Source organism: Dendropsophus ebraccatus, chromosome 7 (assembly GCF_027789765.1).
Source record: "Dendropsophus ebraccatus isolate aDenEbr1 chromosome 7, aDenEbr1.pat, whole genome shotgun sequence".
NCBI lineage: Eukaryota > Metazoa > Chordata > Amphibia > Anura > Hylidae > Dendropsophus > Dendropsophus ebraccatus.
The window spans coordinates 5338315-5355638 of record NC_091460.1 but is presented as its reverse complement, the minus strand read 5'-3'; the positions used below and the strand labels follow the sequence as shown (position 1 = coordinate 5355638).

General features: G+C 45.8%; 1 protein-coding gene across 1 annotated transcript in view; it reads left to right on the top strand.

Moving 5' to 3' along the window:
- LOC138796626 (tachylectin-2-like) overlaps positions 1-17324 on the top strand; it is a 56264-nt gene that overhangs the window by 23957 nt on the left and 14983 nt on the right. Inside the window, exon 2 of the mRNA XM_069976240.1 lies at positions 10092-10935. Within this exon, the coding sequence (XP_069832341.1) occupies positions 10092-10935 (844 nt within the window). The remainder of the gene's footprint in view (positions 1-10091; positions 10936-17324) is intronic.

Genomic DNA, 17324 nt, shown 5'->3' with positions numbered 1-17324 from the left:
CCATATCCAACCTTACTGCTCACTGTCCTGTGTAAGAGGTGGCATACACCATATACATTTACACACAGACTCTATACGACTACCTCCAAAAGTAGTCTGAGTAATATATTTTCTTGGCTTGCTGTGATCTGTAGTGCAGCTATCTGTCTTGACTGTGTAGTGTCCATAAAATGGTGAACCCCAGGGGTAAGGGTCAAGGACGAGGGCACAGGGTTCCAAGCGATGCAGTAGGCGGAGGCTGTGGTTCTGAGCAGGGTGACACAGCAGCACACATTGAGGAGGGAGCAGTGGAACACCGCAGACATTCACTCCCTAGCTTCCTCTCGCAAATTACGGGGTCTCAGGGTAAACCGCTATTGAAACCACTGCAGTGTGAACAGGTGATCACGTGGATAGCAGATAATGTGTCCAGTAACTTTTCCACCACCCAGTCTTCCACGCAGTCCACCCACGCTAGCCAAGGGAGTGGAACCCTTGCTCCAACAGCTCAGCCTCCTTCCCCACAGCCTGGCCCCTCCAGGGAAAGAAGGGATTCAGATCCAACCCCATTCTCCCAGGAACTCTTTTCTGGACCCTTCTCTGAGTCTGAGCAACCAGAACAGTCGATCTGTCCCGATGCCCAAACTATGCCGCTCACGCAGTCATTGGGTGATGAGAGTGGGGATAAGCCTAGTGAAGACCGTGCTTCTGAGGGGGAGGCAAGTTCAGCCACAGGACCGGTTGGAAGAGGGATGTGTAGAGGGAGAAGAAGGGGCAGAGCGAGTAGATCAGCATCTGTTTCACCAAGTCAAACTCCCGTGGCCAGGCCTAGATGTTGGCAAGTCTGGAGGTTCTTTAAAGAAAGTGCGGATAACCGATGGACTGTAGCGTGCAACCTGTGCCATGCCAGGATCAGCAGGGGAGCCACCACTACAGCCAAACCACTACCAGCGTGCGCAGGCATATGAGTGCTAAACACCCCACTAAGTGGAACCAAAGCTGTTGAGTTACTGCAAGTCACACCCCTGCTCCTTCCATTGTGTCACGTGCTGGCTCTGTCAGTCCCCCTGCCCAGGCCCCAGCGCCTCCTACCCTACACCCACCTCTTCACCTCCACTATGCTCCACACCCTCCAGCAAGGTGTCCAAGTGCAGCGTTCAACTGTCCCTGCAGCAGACCTTTGAACGGAAGCGCAAATACACTGCCACTTACCCGCATGCACAAGCCCTAAATGTGCACATAGGCAAACTGCTGAGCATGGAAATGCTGCCCTATCGGCTGGTAGAGACAGAGGCTTTTAGGAACCTCATGGCGGTGGCTGTCCCTCGGTACTCTGTCCCCAGCCGCCACTAATTTTCACGGTGTGCTGTCCCAGCCCTACACCAGCACGTGTCAGATAACATCATCCGTGCCCTGACCAATGTGGTCAGTGACAAGGTCCACCTAACCACGGACAGGTGGACAAGTGCTGGCGGGCAGTGACACTATATCTCCCTGACGGCACATTGGGTCAACTTGGTGGAGGCTGGACAGAGTCTGACCCTGGTTCCGCTCATGTGCTGCCCACCCCGAGGATTGTGGGGCCTACCTTGGTTGCGGTCTCTCATGATTTGTATGACTCTTCCTCCTTATCGTGGTAAATACTTGAAACCAAAGTATTTTAGGAGTGATACCTTTATTGGCCAACAAAAAATTGTTAGAGCTGTGAGATTTCGGGATTAACAAAATCCCTTCGTCAGACAAGTTCACAAATAAATGACTTACAGAAACAGCACAACATTATAGGGATGTTACAAGCAAGATACATTCTGTGAATTGGGGGGGGGGGGGGGGGGGGTATATACATCACATAGATAAGCCAGGGCAATAAAAAGGACTTGTTGTAAATTAAAGCATATTTGGAAGTCCAAGATTGTTGGTCAGTTCAGTCTTATCTGTGGAGTGTGTCCATGTAGTGGGTCATAAATCCAGGTGCCAGGTTTAATCCATGTGTTAATGACTGGAATGTTTTTATCAATTTGAATTCCCACACTTTCTTCTCTCTGTCACTCTTTTATTTTGTTCTTTTTATTGTATGTCTATGTAAGTTCATTCTAGTTTGTAGTTTCTGTTTTGTTTCCCAATGTAAATCCCTGTGGGGCATCGTGTACACTTTATCATGTAGACCACATTGGAGGACGTACATGAGAAAGCATTGGTGACTGTATAGTCCCGCTGTGTATTGGGGATGTGGGGACATGTGCTGCATTTTCTGTTGTTGCAAGGGTCGACGCCAGTCTCTGTTGTTGCCGGGGAAGGTGCCAGTCTCTGATGTTGATGTCACAGCGCTTTTTACAAGGAGGTTTCTTAAATTTGGGTGTTGTTTGAATGAAAGAAGAGGTAATTCTGGGAAAATCTCTTTCAGTCTGTTGTCCCTCTGGAATATTGGTTGTAGTTCAGCAGCAATCTTTTTTAGGATCTTCATATGAGGGTTATAGGTGACCACCAATGGTACCCGGCTGCGGGACTATACAATCACCAATGCTTTCTCATGTACAACCTCCAATGTCGTCTACATGATAAAGTGTACACAATGCCCCACAGGGATTTACATTGGGGAAACAAAACAGAAATTACAAACTAGAATGAACTTACATAGACATACAATAAAAAGAAGTCTCAACACCCCTGTAGGCCAACATTTCTCAGGACTGGACCAAAGAATAACAGATTTAAAGGTCACTTCCAGAGTGACAGAGAGAGGAAAGTGGGAATTCAAATTGATAAAAACATTCCAGTCATTAACACATGGATTAAACCTGGCACCTGGATTTATGACCCACTACATGGACACACTCCACAGATAAGACTTAACCGACCAACAATCTTGGACTTCCAAATAAGCTTTAATTTACAACAAGTCCTTTTTATTGCCCTGGCTTATCTATGTGATGTATATCTCCCCCCTCACCCCCCCCCCCCCCCCCAATTCACAGATGTCTCTCCCTTCTTGCTTGTAACATCCCTAAAATGTTGTGCTGTTTCTGTAAGTCATTCATCTGTGAACTTGTCTGACGAAGGGATCTTGTGAATCCCGAAAGCTCACAGCTCTAAAAAATTTTTGTTGGCCAATAAAGGTATCACTCCTAAAAACTTTGATTTCAAGTATTTACCACGATATGGATTTTTCTGGCTAACACGGTACCGTACTATACATTTTTTTTATATCTCTTCTTCCAAAACCTCTTTCTCCTCCTCCTCTTCTTCCTCCTCCTCTCTATTACCCTCCATGAGCACGTCGCCTCCATTTCTGAGCGCTAGCTGCATCAGCACTGCGGTGGGTAAGCGCCAACAGGCTGTGTTGAAATTGCTGAGCTTAGGCGACAAGAGGCACACCGCCCAGGAGCTGTTGCAGGGCATCACAGCGCAGACCGACCTTTGGCTCGCGCCGTGGAACCTCAAATCAGGCATGGTTGTGTGTGACAACGGATGAAAACTGGTGTCGGCTCTGCAACTCGGCAGTCTCACACATGTACCATGCCTGGCCCACGTGCTCAACCTAGTGGTGCAGCGGTTCATTAAAACCTACCCCAATTTGGCTGACTTGATCACCAAGGTGCGGCGCATCTGTGTGCATTTCCGCAAGTCAACCACGGATGCTGCAACCCTTAGGGCAGTGCAAAGGCGCTTGCAACTGCTAGCTCACCAACTGCTGTGCGATGTGCCCACATGGTAGCCAGGGTTTACCAGCAACGCAGAGCCATTGTGGAATGCCAGATGTCAACCTTGGTAAGAAGCGGTAGTCAGGTCAGTCAGCTCCCTTAAATCTACAATGAGGAGTGGACATGGATGTCTGCTATCTGTCAGGTTCTCGGGGATCTTTAAAAAGTCAACATAGATGGTCGGTGGCGAAGCCGCCATTATCAGCCTCACCATCCCGCTGCTGTGTCTGCTTCAAACCTCCATGAAGTCTGAGACTTTGTCTTCATCTCAGGAGACGGGGGAAGAACATCTGCACTAGATAGCCAGACCACCCTTACGTCTGTTTCTCTGCACGCAGTAGAGGAGAAGGAAGAGGAGCAGACTGCTACCGTGACTGAAGAAGGTAACCATGCTCAATCCTTAGCTGTTGAGCATGTATGGCCTGAAGAAGAGGAATTGGTGGAGGAGGAGGAAATTGAGAATGAGTCTATTGAGGAGAGGAAATTCTTGTGTGTTGGGACCTTGGCGCACATGGCTGACTTAATGTTAGGCTGTCTTTCCTGTGACCCTTGGGTTAAAAAATTTTTTGACAACACCGATTACTGGCTGTTCACCCTCCTGGACCCTCGGTACAAGCAGATCTTCTCCACTCTCATTCCTGCCGAGGAACACAGTATGAGAGTGAATCAATATCAATAGGCCCTGGTGCAGAAGCTGAAAATTTACTTCCCATCTGGCACCACTAGTGACAGAGGACAAAGTTCTGTGAGCCAAAAAGTGGGGGAGAAGAGGGGTGGAGCAGGCAGCTTGTCAAGGGGCAGGGGAACACTTTCCAAGGCCTTTGAGTTTCATGGCACCCCAGCAAGACTATGTCACCGATTTCTAGTCTAGACAGAGTAGGGGAGGCCTTCAGAAAGATGGTGAGGGAGTACCTTGTTGACCATACCAAAGTCCTTCCCGATCACTCTGCTACATACAACTATTGGGTTGCAAAGCTGGCTAAGTGGCCCGAACTGGCGTTTTAGGCCTTGAAGGTGCTGGGCTGCCCTTCTGCTAGCGTGTTGTCAGAGCGGATCTTCAGTGCAGCTGGTGGCATCATCACTGATAAGCGTACCCGCCTGTCAACTGACAGTGGGAGGCTCACCTGCCGATTACTGGCTGTTCACCCTCCTGGACCCTCGGTACAAGCAGAACTTTTCTACTCTCATTCCTGCCAAGGAACGCAGTATGAGAGTGAATCAATATCAACAGGCCCTGGTGCAGAAGCTGAAAATTTGCTTCCCATCTGACACCACTAGCGACAGAGGACAAAGTTCTGTGGGCCAAAAAGCGGGGGAGAGGAGGGGTGGAGCAGGCAGCTTGTCAAGGGGCAGGGGAACACTCTCCAAGGCCTTTGACAGTTTCATGGCACCCCAGCAAGACTATGTCACCGGTTTCTAGTCTAGACAGAGTAGGGGGAGGCCTTCAGAAAGATGGTGAGGGAGTACCTTGTTGACCATACCAAAGTCCTTCCCGATCACTCTGCTACATACAACTATTGGGTTGCATAGCTGGCTACGTGGCCCGAACTGGCGTTTTACACCTTGGAGGTGCTGGGCTGCCCTGCCGCTAGCATGTTGTCAGAGCGGGTCTTCCGTGCAGCTGGTGCAATAATCACTGATAAGCGTACTCGCTGACAGTGGGAGGCTCACCTGCTACCTCCTACAGCTTCTACCTTGATCACTCTGTCCTCACCGCCATGCTGTGTCTGACATAATTTTTGGGAGGCTCACCTGCTACCGCTTCTACCTTGGTCACTCTGTCCTCACCGCTATGCTGTGTCTGGCATAATTTGTGTTAGGCTCACCTGTACTGCTTCTACCTCAGTCACTCGGTCCTCACTGCCATAATTTTTGGAAGGCTCACTTGCTATCTCAGTTTTAATGGTTCCCTGTGTTCTCACTGCCATGCTGTGTTATGCTGAATTTTTGGGTGGTTTATATGCTACCTCTGTTTTAATGGTTCACTGTGTCCTCACCGCTAATCTGTGTCAGGCTAAATTTTGGGGTGGTTCATATGCTACCTTTGTTTTAATGGTTCCCTGTGTTCTCACCGCCATCCTGTGTCAGGCTAGATTTTGGGGTGGTTCATATGCTACCTCTGTTTTAATGGTTCACTTTGTGATCACTGCCATGCTGTTGCCCAGAATTTGGCGTAATGGTGCAATTAGGCAGCCTCAGAGGCATCCATGCATGCTTCCCCTGCTGTTTCCTGTGCTGTTTCCATCATTTTCTGAGGTTGACACGTTTTCACTCAACCTTCCCTGTGCCGAGCTTGGGTCCCCTGAAAAAATACTTGAGTTTCACATTGACTTCAAACGGGTTCGTTACTCGAACAGAGTAATAAACAGCCAACCAGTGCATGCATGTCACTAATACTGGGGTTTTATCAGTAAAATGGCAAATTTCATTGGTTGATCATCTTGTTATTCACATGTGCCTCAGATCCTGACTTTCTGTGGCATTGTATGTTGAGTTATGTCTGGTCTCAAATTACAATGGTCCAAAAAGGACCATTTTATGTTGAAAATATTGTATCCAGAGGCCATTGTAAGTTGAGGGACCACTGTATATTTAACAATCGTTATCAATCATTACTAGTGCCTAGCCTTGAGGGCGTATTCAGTATTCGAATGTTTTTTCAGAGCTCTGCTGTCTTCAATATATTTTCTGTTGATAGTGGGGAGGGGGTATGAATTAAAGAGGAATGGTCTGCAGGTTAGACGACTCTTACCTGCTGATAGCGCCCCCCCCCCCCCCCAATGTGCACAGGGCACAGTAGAGGAAGGTAAGTCTGTTAACTTCATCCTAGGCACAGTTCCTGTGCTGTTGACAGTGTAACCCTTGGTCCGGAGAACTGGTAGGAGCACTGCCCCGTGTGCGAGCCAGCCTGCTTCTTCTAATAATAATCAATGGAGGTTGTGGGCTGGCTCACGCTCTGAAGGCAGGGCAGTGGTCCTAACAATGTTCAGGACTGAGGGTTACACAGCTAACAGCATGGGAATCGGTAAGAGACATACTTTCCTCCTCTGCACCCTGTGCACAATAGGGACATATCAGAGGGTTAGATTTGTCTAACCTGCTGATAGTTTCCCTCCAAAGCTTGCCAGAATGATCTTTAGATCAAAAAAGAAAAAGTAACGTTATAGGAAACGTGATATATGACAATCCATAAAGGTTAACAAGTAAGTGATAACAAGAGCAACAAGTGGTGGGGAAGGAGTAATAGTCCTGACTATGAGTTTGCAATTTATAAAGAGTAAGAAGTAAAGATGAGCCAACCGGTTCGGCTGGTATGGGATCCGGTTCGGATTTTTCCCAAAGTCCGAGTCCGGTTGGATTCGGATTTTTGGAAGTCCGCTCCGAATTTCCTTTTCTTGCTTCCTAAAATGGCGGCCGCCATTTTAGAAAGCAGGAAGTGTTCCGGGTGAGAAAAGCGCTTTCCCATGATGCCCTGGACACATCCCAGCAGGGATCCTGCACAGGGACCTTGCCCACCCCCTGTGTGACATCCGTATTGCTTTAAGAGGAGCGGTCACATGAACGCACGACGCAGTCTGCAGAGAGAGAGGAAGGAGACTGTTATCAGTGCACAGAGCTCGTCAGTGACAAAATGCTGCTGATGCAGTACGCTGCTATACTGACTACTGAGAAGATATTGTACAAAAGCAAAGACCAAAAAATTATGAGGAAAACAGAGAGAAGAAACATATAGTGATTGAGAGAGAAAAATAGAGAGGGCGAAAGATAGATAGATTAGGCATAGGAGAGCAAAGGGTGCTCTCCTATGCCTAAAAACGTGCTCTACAGATATATAAGTACTATACTGTCACCCTTGCGAAAGTGTATATGACGTAGGTGTTATCCTGAGGCACAAATATACCTTGTGCATGTGTGTAGAATAAAACTCTAAAAAAATAGTGCTCTACAGATATTCCAAGTACAATAGCTAGATCCTTGAGAGAGTGTATATGACATACATGTTATCCTAATACACAAATATACTGTTATGGTCAGTATGGCAAAGGCAGTCTGACAAGACACGGACAGTGAGCCCTGAGCTGACCCCACCCACTGACCCTGCCTAATTGCCACGGACGGCCCTAAACGGCCCGGACAACCACGGAGTCGGTCCCTACACTGAATAGGTGCGACACACAGAGCACGGACAGACAAACAAAACACAATAAGAGGTGTCAGACAAACCAGGTCAGCAACAGTCGAGCGGCGAAGTACAAAAACAGCAAACAGGAGAATAGTCGAGGTCAAATGCAGAAGGTCCAGAATACAGAGATCAGTGTAACTAAACAGGGAGCTGAGCAGGCGAGTGAACTCTAATAGTCAGCAGGGAAGGGAGAAACTTGCTGCTTTTTATCTGAGATCAGAGACTAAGTCCAGCAGATAATTGGACCAGCCCTGATCCCAGCAGCAAGTTCAGCTGAGAAGATCAAGCAGAGCAGTAACCCCTGCACTGCCAGGAGTCTGCCAGGAAAAGCGGGTGTGGCTGGCAAATACAACACAATTCAGACAGAGTAAAAAGAAAAACACAGACAAACTCAGCGCTTCCTCGACCGCCCGGCACGGACCGAGGAGCGCAAAGTCATATTCCTAACAGTACCCCCCCTCTTATGAGGGGCCACTGGACCCTCACTCAAAGGACCAGGCTTAGAGGGGTTACGGGCATGAAACTGCCGGATAAGGCGTGAGGCATGTATGTCCTTACTGGCAACCCAAGTATTTTCCTCGGGACCAAATCCTTTCCACTGGACAAGATATTGGATGGAATTTTGAACTTGGCGAGAGTCCAAAATCTTGTCCACCTCAAACTCCAGCTCACCTTGGATGACCAGAGGAGCAGGGAGGACTGCTGGAAGCACAGGAACTACATATTTTTTTAACAATGATTTATGAAAGACATTGTGAATCCTCATATTATTGGGTAACTGTAGGCGGAAGGACACAGGATTAATGACTTCTGTAATTAGATAAGGACCAATGTATTTAGGTGCTAATTTCCCAGAAGGGACTCTGAGCTTAAGATTTCTCGTGGAGAGCCACACCTTGTCCCCTACCTGATATTCATGGCCAGATATACGTCTTTTATTAGCTTGTATGCTAGACAACCTCTGGGCCTTAGTCAGGCTCACAAGAGCCTGGGCCCAGACTGTGCACAGTCTTTGATAGATAACTTCAGCTGAAGGATTTACAGACTCTGGAGAGTGAGCCGACGAATACCTGGGATTATACCCATAATTGCAAAAGAAAGGCGACATTTTGGTAGGCTGACTATTCTGTTATGGTCAGTATGGCAAAGGCAGTCTGACAAGACACGGACAGTGAGCCCTGAGCTGACCCCACCCACTGACCCTGCCTAATTGCCACGGACGGCCCTAAACGGCCCGGACAACCACGGAGTCGGTCCCTACACTGAATAGGTGCGACACACAGAGCACGGACAGACAAACAAAACACAATAAGAGGTGTCAGACAAACCAGGTCAGCAACAGTCGAGCGGCGAAGTACAAAAACAGCAAACAGGAGAATAGTCGAGGTCAAATGCAGAAGGTCCAGAATACAGAGATCAGTGTAACTAAACAGGGAGCTAAGCAGGCGAGTGAACTCTAATAGTCAGCAGGGAAGGGAGAAACTTGCTGCTTTTTATCTGAGATCAGAGACTAAGTCCAGCAGATAATTGGACCAGCCCTGATCCCAGCAGCAAGTTCAGCTGAGAAGATCAAGCAGAGCAGTAACCCCTGCACTGCCAGGAGTCTGCCAGGAAAAGCGGGTGTGGCTGGCAAATACAAAACAATTCAGACAGAGTAAAAAGAAAAACACAGACAAACTCAGCGCTTCCTCGACCGCCCGGCACGGACCGAGGAGCGCAAAGTCATATTCCTAACATATACCTTGTGCATGTGTGTAGAATAACTCTAAAAAAAAAGTGCTATACAGATATACAAGTACTATAGTTGGACCCTTGCGAGAGTGTACTAGAGAGACTGCTCCGTCACTGCATTTGTGACCTTTTTCCTGCATAGACCTTGTAATGGTGAATATTGAAGTCTAAAAAAAAAATTGACTTTGAGATATTGAAAAGATAATGGTGTTACTGACATGTAGAGCCCTAAATTCAACCAAATACATTACCCCCGTATCATATAGATGCTTTAAACTATGAAATCCGCAGAAATCTGAAATTCGATCGAACCAAACTTTTCAAAAAATCCAGAAGTCCGGTCGGAACGAACTTTTGAAAAGTTCACTCATCTCTAATAAGAAGATCATAGAAGATTAGAGATGAGCAAAATGACCATAGGGGCTTATACTCAATAATAAAAACATGATATTACAGGCCTTATTCTGTACTTACTATGTTATCTCATTTCATTCTAGAAACACTCCTTCTGTGCGTGACTAAGGATTATGAGATCCAAGTTGGCTTACCACCCCGGAATCATAAAGATAGTTTTAAGAAGAGAGCAAACATTGTGGGAAAGGTTGACCAGATCAGAAACTTAGCCTGCAGCCCAGATGGGGAGATCTTCTGCGTCCGCTCTGGTGACCTGTACAGAGGCCCACTGCCCTCCAAGAAAGATCTTGATTGGTTCACGGTGGCTAGAAGAGTTGGAAAAGCTGACTGGGACAAAGCTGCACGTCTTTTTTTTCACCCCGATGGAGATTTATATTGTGTCACTATCCGTGGAGAATTGTATAGGGGTCCCCAACCAGATAATGAGAATAAACCTTGGTTCTATGATCAGGCAACAAAGATAGGAAAGAAGGGTTGGGAGTATTATTTTAAACTGGGTTTTGATCCAGCAGGAAATCTGTATAGTATATACAATAACAGATTATACACAGGACCTCCACCTACTGATAAAAATCCAGAATTTCAAAAAACCATGCTTGGAGTACAAGGATGGAGTAGGCTCACTGGCTTTTTGGGCGTTACTAAAGATAATAAGCTGTGGGCTGTAGATGAACACAATGGAAACATCTATAGAGGAGACATACCAACACCAGAAAACCTAATGTATATCTACAAAGCTGATATTGTAGGATTTGGATTTAATAACTATAGATTTTTGACTTTTACAAAGGACAAAACAATTCATAGTGTTATCAGCTTTGAATTCCTGGTTGAAGAGGGGGAAGTGACATCTGAAAAACCTCACCATTTACAGACTGAGGACTACGCCAACAAAGATAGCAATACACCTCTGAGAAGAACTTTTACGTAAGTACTGTCCTACAAGCTGGTGTAACTCTTTGGCCCTATTACACGGGAAGATTATCGTACAAAAAATTGTTATATCATTCAAATTTAAACGTTAATCGTTCTGTGTAATTGCAGGCAACAATCAAAAATCGCGTGTGTGTCGTTGATCTTTGATTTAGATCTGAACCTAAAATGATCGTTTATCGCTCGCTAATCATTCACTTTAATTACACGTTCGTTCGCTCAAGTTCCGCATTTGTTCAGTAATCATTTAGTGTAATTGCACAATGTTCATTGTTTTGCTGGGATCAGAAGGAGTAAATGTTCTTAGTAACGATCGCAATAACGATCATAGTAACGATCGTAACTAACGACCATTGTTCTGTGTAATATGGTGAACGATTTTAGGTTAACGATACACAATCTCGTTTGCGATAGTTTATTGTTAGTCGGTAATCATTAAAAATCTCTACAAGTAATAGGACCCTTAGAGGCAGCCCTAGTAATTACTGCAAGAGATGGTGACAGTGGTGACAGATCCTATATAAGGCGAAGATCACATCTACAGTATGCACGGGTGTGGTATAAGGCTGGGTTCACACTGCATTCTTCAACTACATTTTTGAGTATGCTACAAAAATGGAGAAAAAATTATAATTTTTTTTTTATAGTTGAACAATTGCATCCGTTTTTGCATCCTTTTTTTATCTGTTTTTTTCTCTGCATAAAACCTATACATTAAAAGGACTGAAAAAAGCGCAGCGTTAACCCAGTCTAAGCCATGCCATTGCTTTTAGAGCACAGTGGTGGTTTGTAACCTAGACAACTAGCTATGAACAATGGAAGCTTGGGCAGACACAGGTTGTAGAGGGCCACTATGCAAAAAAATCATACAATCATAACCTAATCATACTGTCACCCTCCTGCCTTAAGGTTTCAATAATTTTTTATTGACAACATTTTCAAAAGTTTTTTGACAATACAACCAGTTTGAGCAGATATAGAATGCTGAAACAGATATGCAGAGGTAAGCTCTAAAAAGAATACAGTATGAGATATGTAGAAGTAAGCAATAAAGACTCTCAAACATCACACAAAACAAAATGCAAAGTAACAAGCGCTACTAGAGATGGGAGCTGCTGATCCAGTAGGGGTATAAGCGCGGTGGTGTATTCTACTGAATAAACCAAATATTGAGTGCAGCCTCTACTAACAAAGTAATAAAATAAAGATTAAGCTAAGTTAAGGATAACTCTGTAGGGCCCAAAGCTATCAACTAAGATATTTGTGGCATGGCGCAGTCTGGTTACAGGGAGGGCTTTAGCATAGCTGAAATCTGTCGCACATAGCCGGAGCTGCATAACTTAGTGGGTGCAAATCAGGAAAATTGTTGCTTTGGCATTGCTATATAAAACCAGCTAAAAGCAGGGTATCACTGCGCATAAACAAGGCAAGAGTAATGGACATCAACGCGGGGAGTATCAGGAAGAGCATCAATACAAACAAACATCTAAACAAGCGTTTTTATGACGCAACACAGACAATGCTAACTCTAGATGGAAAATGAGTTAGAGATGTGGGGCACTGAGTCCGTTTAAAACCGAGGAGGAAGTATGGGGAGATGGTACAATAAGTTCTGCCAGCCTGCAGGTCGCTAAAATGTTAGGATGCAATGTTACAGTTACAATCATGGGTTCTCAATCAGAAGATCCTCTTCTCTCAGCCAGCGATGATGTGGAGACTCAATGTTGACCATGCTCAATGTTCCACTCATCCAAAAGAGAAAGGCCTGTCTGCAGGTCGTCTACGATGAAAGTTTCAGCTCCTTTGGAAACATGCAAGCGTCCCGGGGAAGCCCATTTATAGCGTACATGATTGTCCGATGTAAATGGGGCCAGTGATTTGCGCCACCTGAGCGTAGCCGCTGACAGATCTGGGTAAACCGATATCGCTTCTTGTTTATTTGCGAAGCCGTTACGCTTCCTGGTAGCTGCAAGAATTGCCTTCTTAACATTGAAGTGGTGCAATCTGACAATAGTGTCTCTAGGGACAGCAGTAGGTAATTGTTTAGGTCAGGGTATACGTCGTATCCAGTCTATGGTAAGCTCCTCAGGGGAGCAGGCAGGTAAAAGGTCCTTGAAAAGAGTCTGGACAAATTCAGGCAAATCAGGAGCCAAAACAGATTCCGGAATCCCTCTTATTTTTATATTATTGATTCTAGAACGATCGTCTACCTGGGTTAATGTAGTACGCAGGTGATTCACTTCTGTATCTAAGCCCCGGTAGTCATCCTTTAAGGTGTTGTATTTATCAATAACTTCTGCCATAGTGTCTTCCAATCTTTGGACTTTTTGAGCTATAGCATGAATGGTTTCCAGATATGGCTTGAGAAAGGCTTGTCCGTTGTTATACAAGCCAAAACGCGTTGCCTGAATAAACCGTTGCTGTTTACTATTAATATACCGGTGGATGTCGTATATTGGATAATTTACTGTACAGCTGCGCCACTTTCATTCAAGGGAGTATACTAGACTCTGTCGGTCCTATGACAATCCTCATACTTCTATTCTTAATAGTAAATCCATCGTTAATGGAAGAAATCAGCATAAGAAGGATTTGTCTCAAAGAGTCGGGTTCCAAAGGAGCAGATATGTCACACAAAACATCAAGCCACCTAGTCGTCGCTGTGTCAATGGCGACAGATGGGAAGCAAACGGCAGAAGATCTCGGGGGCTGGGAGGGTATGTGAGCAGCATTATCAGCAACTGGGGCCTCCGGAGATCTGGGTGTAGTGGGAGGGCTAGGAATAGCTGGCCCTGGAAACTTCACAGAAGAGCGTTTCCACCGGCGGCGCCGTGTGGAAGCTGCTGTAGCAGGCGGTGATGGCTGCTGATTAATGGCAGAGGGGAGACTTATGTTTGTCTGCCCCGATGCGTGATGTCTCGGGCTTTGCGGTAAACTGGTGGGCGCCGGCAAAGCTTCCTCCTGATGTCGCTCTGCTGTCTCAGTCTCTGCCGGAGAGGCCTGCCACGCCGCTCCAGCAGCTGCGGTTAGAAAGTCCAGGAACGGAGCAGCTAGCAGCGAGGAGGAGTGGGGAAGTGGTGGGGAGAGACACTTGCTGTCTTCTCCGGGCAACTGCCATTGCTTTCCACGATGTGACAGTCATATTGCGGGAAAGGCTGAGAGTTGTGGTCCGTCAGGATGTAAAAAAGAATAAGTCCAATCGATGAAGTAGTAGCTGAGTGAAAGCTAGTGCAGGAGCTCTGCGGAACACGTCCTCTCTCCTCGATGGCTGAACCACGCCCCCCACCCTCCTGCCTTAAAGCGTCACTGTCGTTTTAATTTTTTTTTCCCTAAACTAATAGATCAATTGATTTTGAGACTTTTTCTGATATAGTTTATTTTCATTTTATCACCCTGCAAATCATCTTTTTACATTTCTTCACTAGAGGGTGCTGTTTCATAGTTTTAGCCTCCACTTTTCAAAATGTAAAAATCTCGACTGTTTCTGTTAAAAAAAAAGTCGAGATTGCTGTAGTCCCTCCCTCCTGCGCGTTCCTGTGTCATTTGATTGATAGCCTACACGAGCGTGCTCTCATATACATATCTAGACTACGCAAAGGACCATGCATGTAGCCTGCTAATGTTAGGTATTTATTTTATATTACCCCTTCCTCCCACTCCGTGCTCTGGCCAGTGCTGTGTACTAAGTCCCCCCCCCTTTGATCTGTTCAGTGCCACTACCCCCCTCCCACCCCATGCTTTGTCCGGTGCCGCTCATCCCCACCCCATGCTCGGTCCCGTGACCCTCACCCCTCCACCGTGTGCTCTGTCCGCTGCCGCTCAGCCCTTCAGCCCATGCTCTGACTGGTGACCATCACCCCTCCACCGTGTGCTCTGTCCGCTGCCGCTCAGCCCTTCAGCCCATGCTCTGACCGGTCATCCTCACCCCTCCAACATGTGCTCTGTCCGCTGCCGCTCAGCCCTTCAGCCCATGTTCTGACTGGTGACCATCACCCCTCCACCGTGTGCTCTGTCCGCTGACTCTCACCTCCGCCACCTAGCCAGGATATTGTGGATTAATCATATCTTTATCCAGTGGGGTGCACACTCTGTACCATAGAGTGTTGTGCTTTATATTTTAAATTGTTTTTATGGTTTTCTTGTGCTTTCTGCTCAATAAATTTTGTTAGTTTTCTAGTATTTTGGTGTGCACATGTTTATTATACATGCCCCTTTTTCTTCTTTTTTGCTTTATTGTGTCTTTGGCATGTCTGTAGCACCCAGCATTCTATATGCTTGTATCCAGTACTGCCCATTTTTCTAGTATTTGTCCTGGTGACTCTTCATCTCCACAGAATCAAATAAACATTTTAGGCTCCATACTCCAGCATTATCCTTACATCTATACAAAGTCCCCATCTATATTGCCCATAGTGTGACAGTCCCACTTTGTGCCTCCATGTAGTATATAGACCCAATTTGGGTCCTACAATAGTATATAGGCCCCTCAATGCCCTGACATGGTAGTAAAGCTACCTCTCTACCCCCATATAATAGTTATGTCTACCAGTGGATGGAAGAAAAAGAACAGGTATATCAGAGAAGAACACAAAAACACAGAAAAATGCAATAGCTCACCGAATTGGCAAGATACAGCCCCAATACATATATGAAAATAGCTAAAAGTAGCCCCCCCCCCCCCCAAGTGCCAAAACAAGTGCCACAAAAATAATGATTTTAATATCTGTATAATTTTCATATCTGTATTGGGTCTTCATCTTGCCATTGAGGTGAGCTATTGCATTTTTTGGGTTTGCAATTTCAGCCATGGCAACGTGCTCCTGCCTAGTCTGAATGGTGTTGTAGGAGAGCTGACCAAATTTGTCTTTTTTTTTTGTGGCTGCCTCTACTTGGTCATGCACTCCACCCATCCCATCCAGGTGGTTAATATTTTTTCCAGTATTAGATGGATCCCAAATGCCCAGAGCATAGGCCTATTATATGCCATGGAGAGGCCGGAGTACAGTGTAGGCCCATCCTGAGCATGAGGCCACCTTATTGTTGGTGGGATGGTTTACACTATTTGCAAATGGTAACCAATAGCCTCATTATTTTGGATTTTTTTTTTAGCAGTTAAGGGGGATAAATGCCACCTTCTATTACTTTACTTCGTAATAGAAGGTGGCATTTCTGTTACTATGCTCACTAGAAGCGTAGCACACTACGCTCTATGCTCTTTGAGCTTCGGGCTTCATTTTAACATAATATTCAGTCTGCCTTGCTAGGAGGGCAGAAAGAACTCAGACCTGAGGGAACGCACCTCACCTAAAATGGTGGACTTTGCCAAAGCCCATAACACTGTGGAAGATGTTAGTATAGCTTTAGAAGACCAAGTAGAAGCTTTGAAGTTAAAAATGGCTGACCTGGAGGACAGGTTGCGCCGCAACAATGTGCAGTTTAGAAGTATACCTGAAGCCATTAAAACAGATCAATTACAGGAATTTTTGACAGATTTATTTGTGGCGTTGATTCCAGACGCACAACTTCTTACTAAAGACCGAGTACACCGCATTTTGAAGCCCAAAGCACTGCCACAAACCACACAAAGGGATGTGATTGCAAGGCTTCATTTTTGCCAATTTAAAGATAAGCTTATGTATGCCGCAAGCATTGCCACAGAACTGCCTGATCGTTTCAAGGACATACAACTGATCTGTCCACAGTTACCTTGTGGTTTGTGGTTGCCATTAAGGTCCTCAGGGAACACAAATTCCATACAAGTGGGACTTCCCAATTAAGGTTATAGTGACCTGGGGAGGTACCAAGCATATTGCTACTCAACCGTCACAAGTCCTGCAATGGCTCAAACAATGGACCATCCCACCTGGTTCATCACAAGCTGCCATACGTCCAGATGCTCGCTCCCCACCACGTCATATGGATGAAGAAGGGACAGTGGTGCCCACTCGACAAAAGACAATTCCTCGCTCAAGTTAGATTTGTATGAGAGTTTTCTCTCTTAAAACTTTAAATTCTGCTTAAACTTACTGTTGTGGAAGGTTTAAGAAGGTAGGGGAGTTTTAATAATGGGGATGGGGGGGGGGGATTCTGTCTATATATAATTTTGATGGTTATTACAATAAGCAATTTGAGTACAGATGACCGATATTCAGTATCTTGTCTGACTTAGTTCTGTTTATGACAATTTTGTCTCCCACTACCTTAAACCTCTAATTTGCTGAACCCTTCCACACGTGTTGTTTGTAGCTTTATACAGTAGCTGAGTCTGGCTGCAGGCGGCAGTGGTTGCTTCGGGAAACCTTTTTCCCTGCTCGTTATATTATCCACCCCCTTCTTGGAAGTTGTTCACTGGCCTGTTATGTGTGTTTTCTAATTCTTTTGGT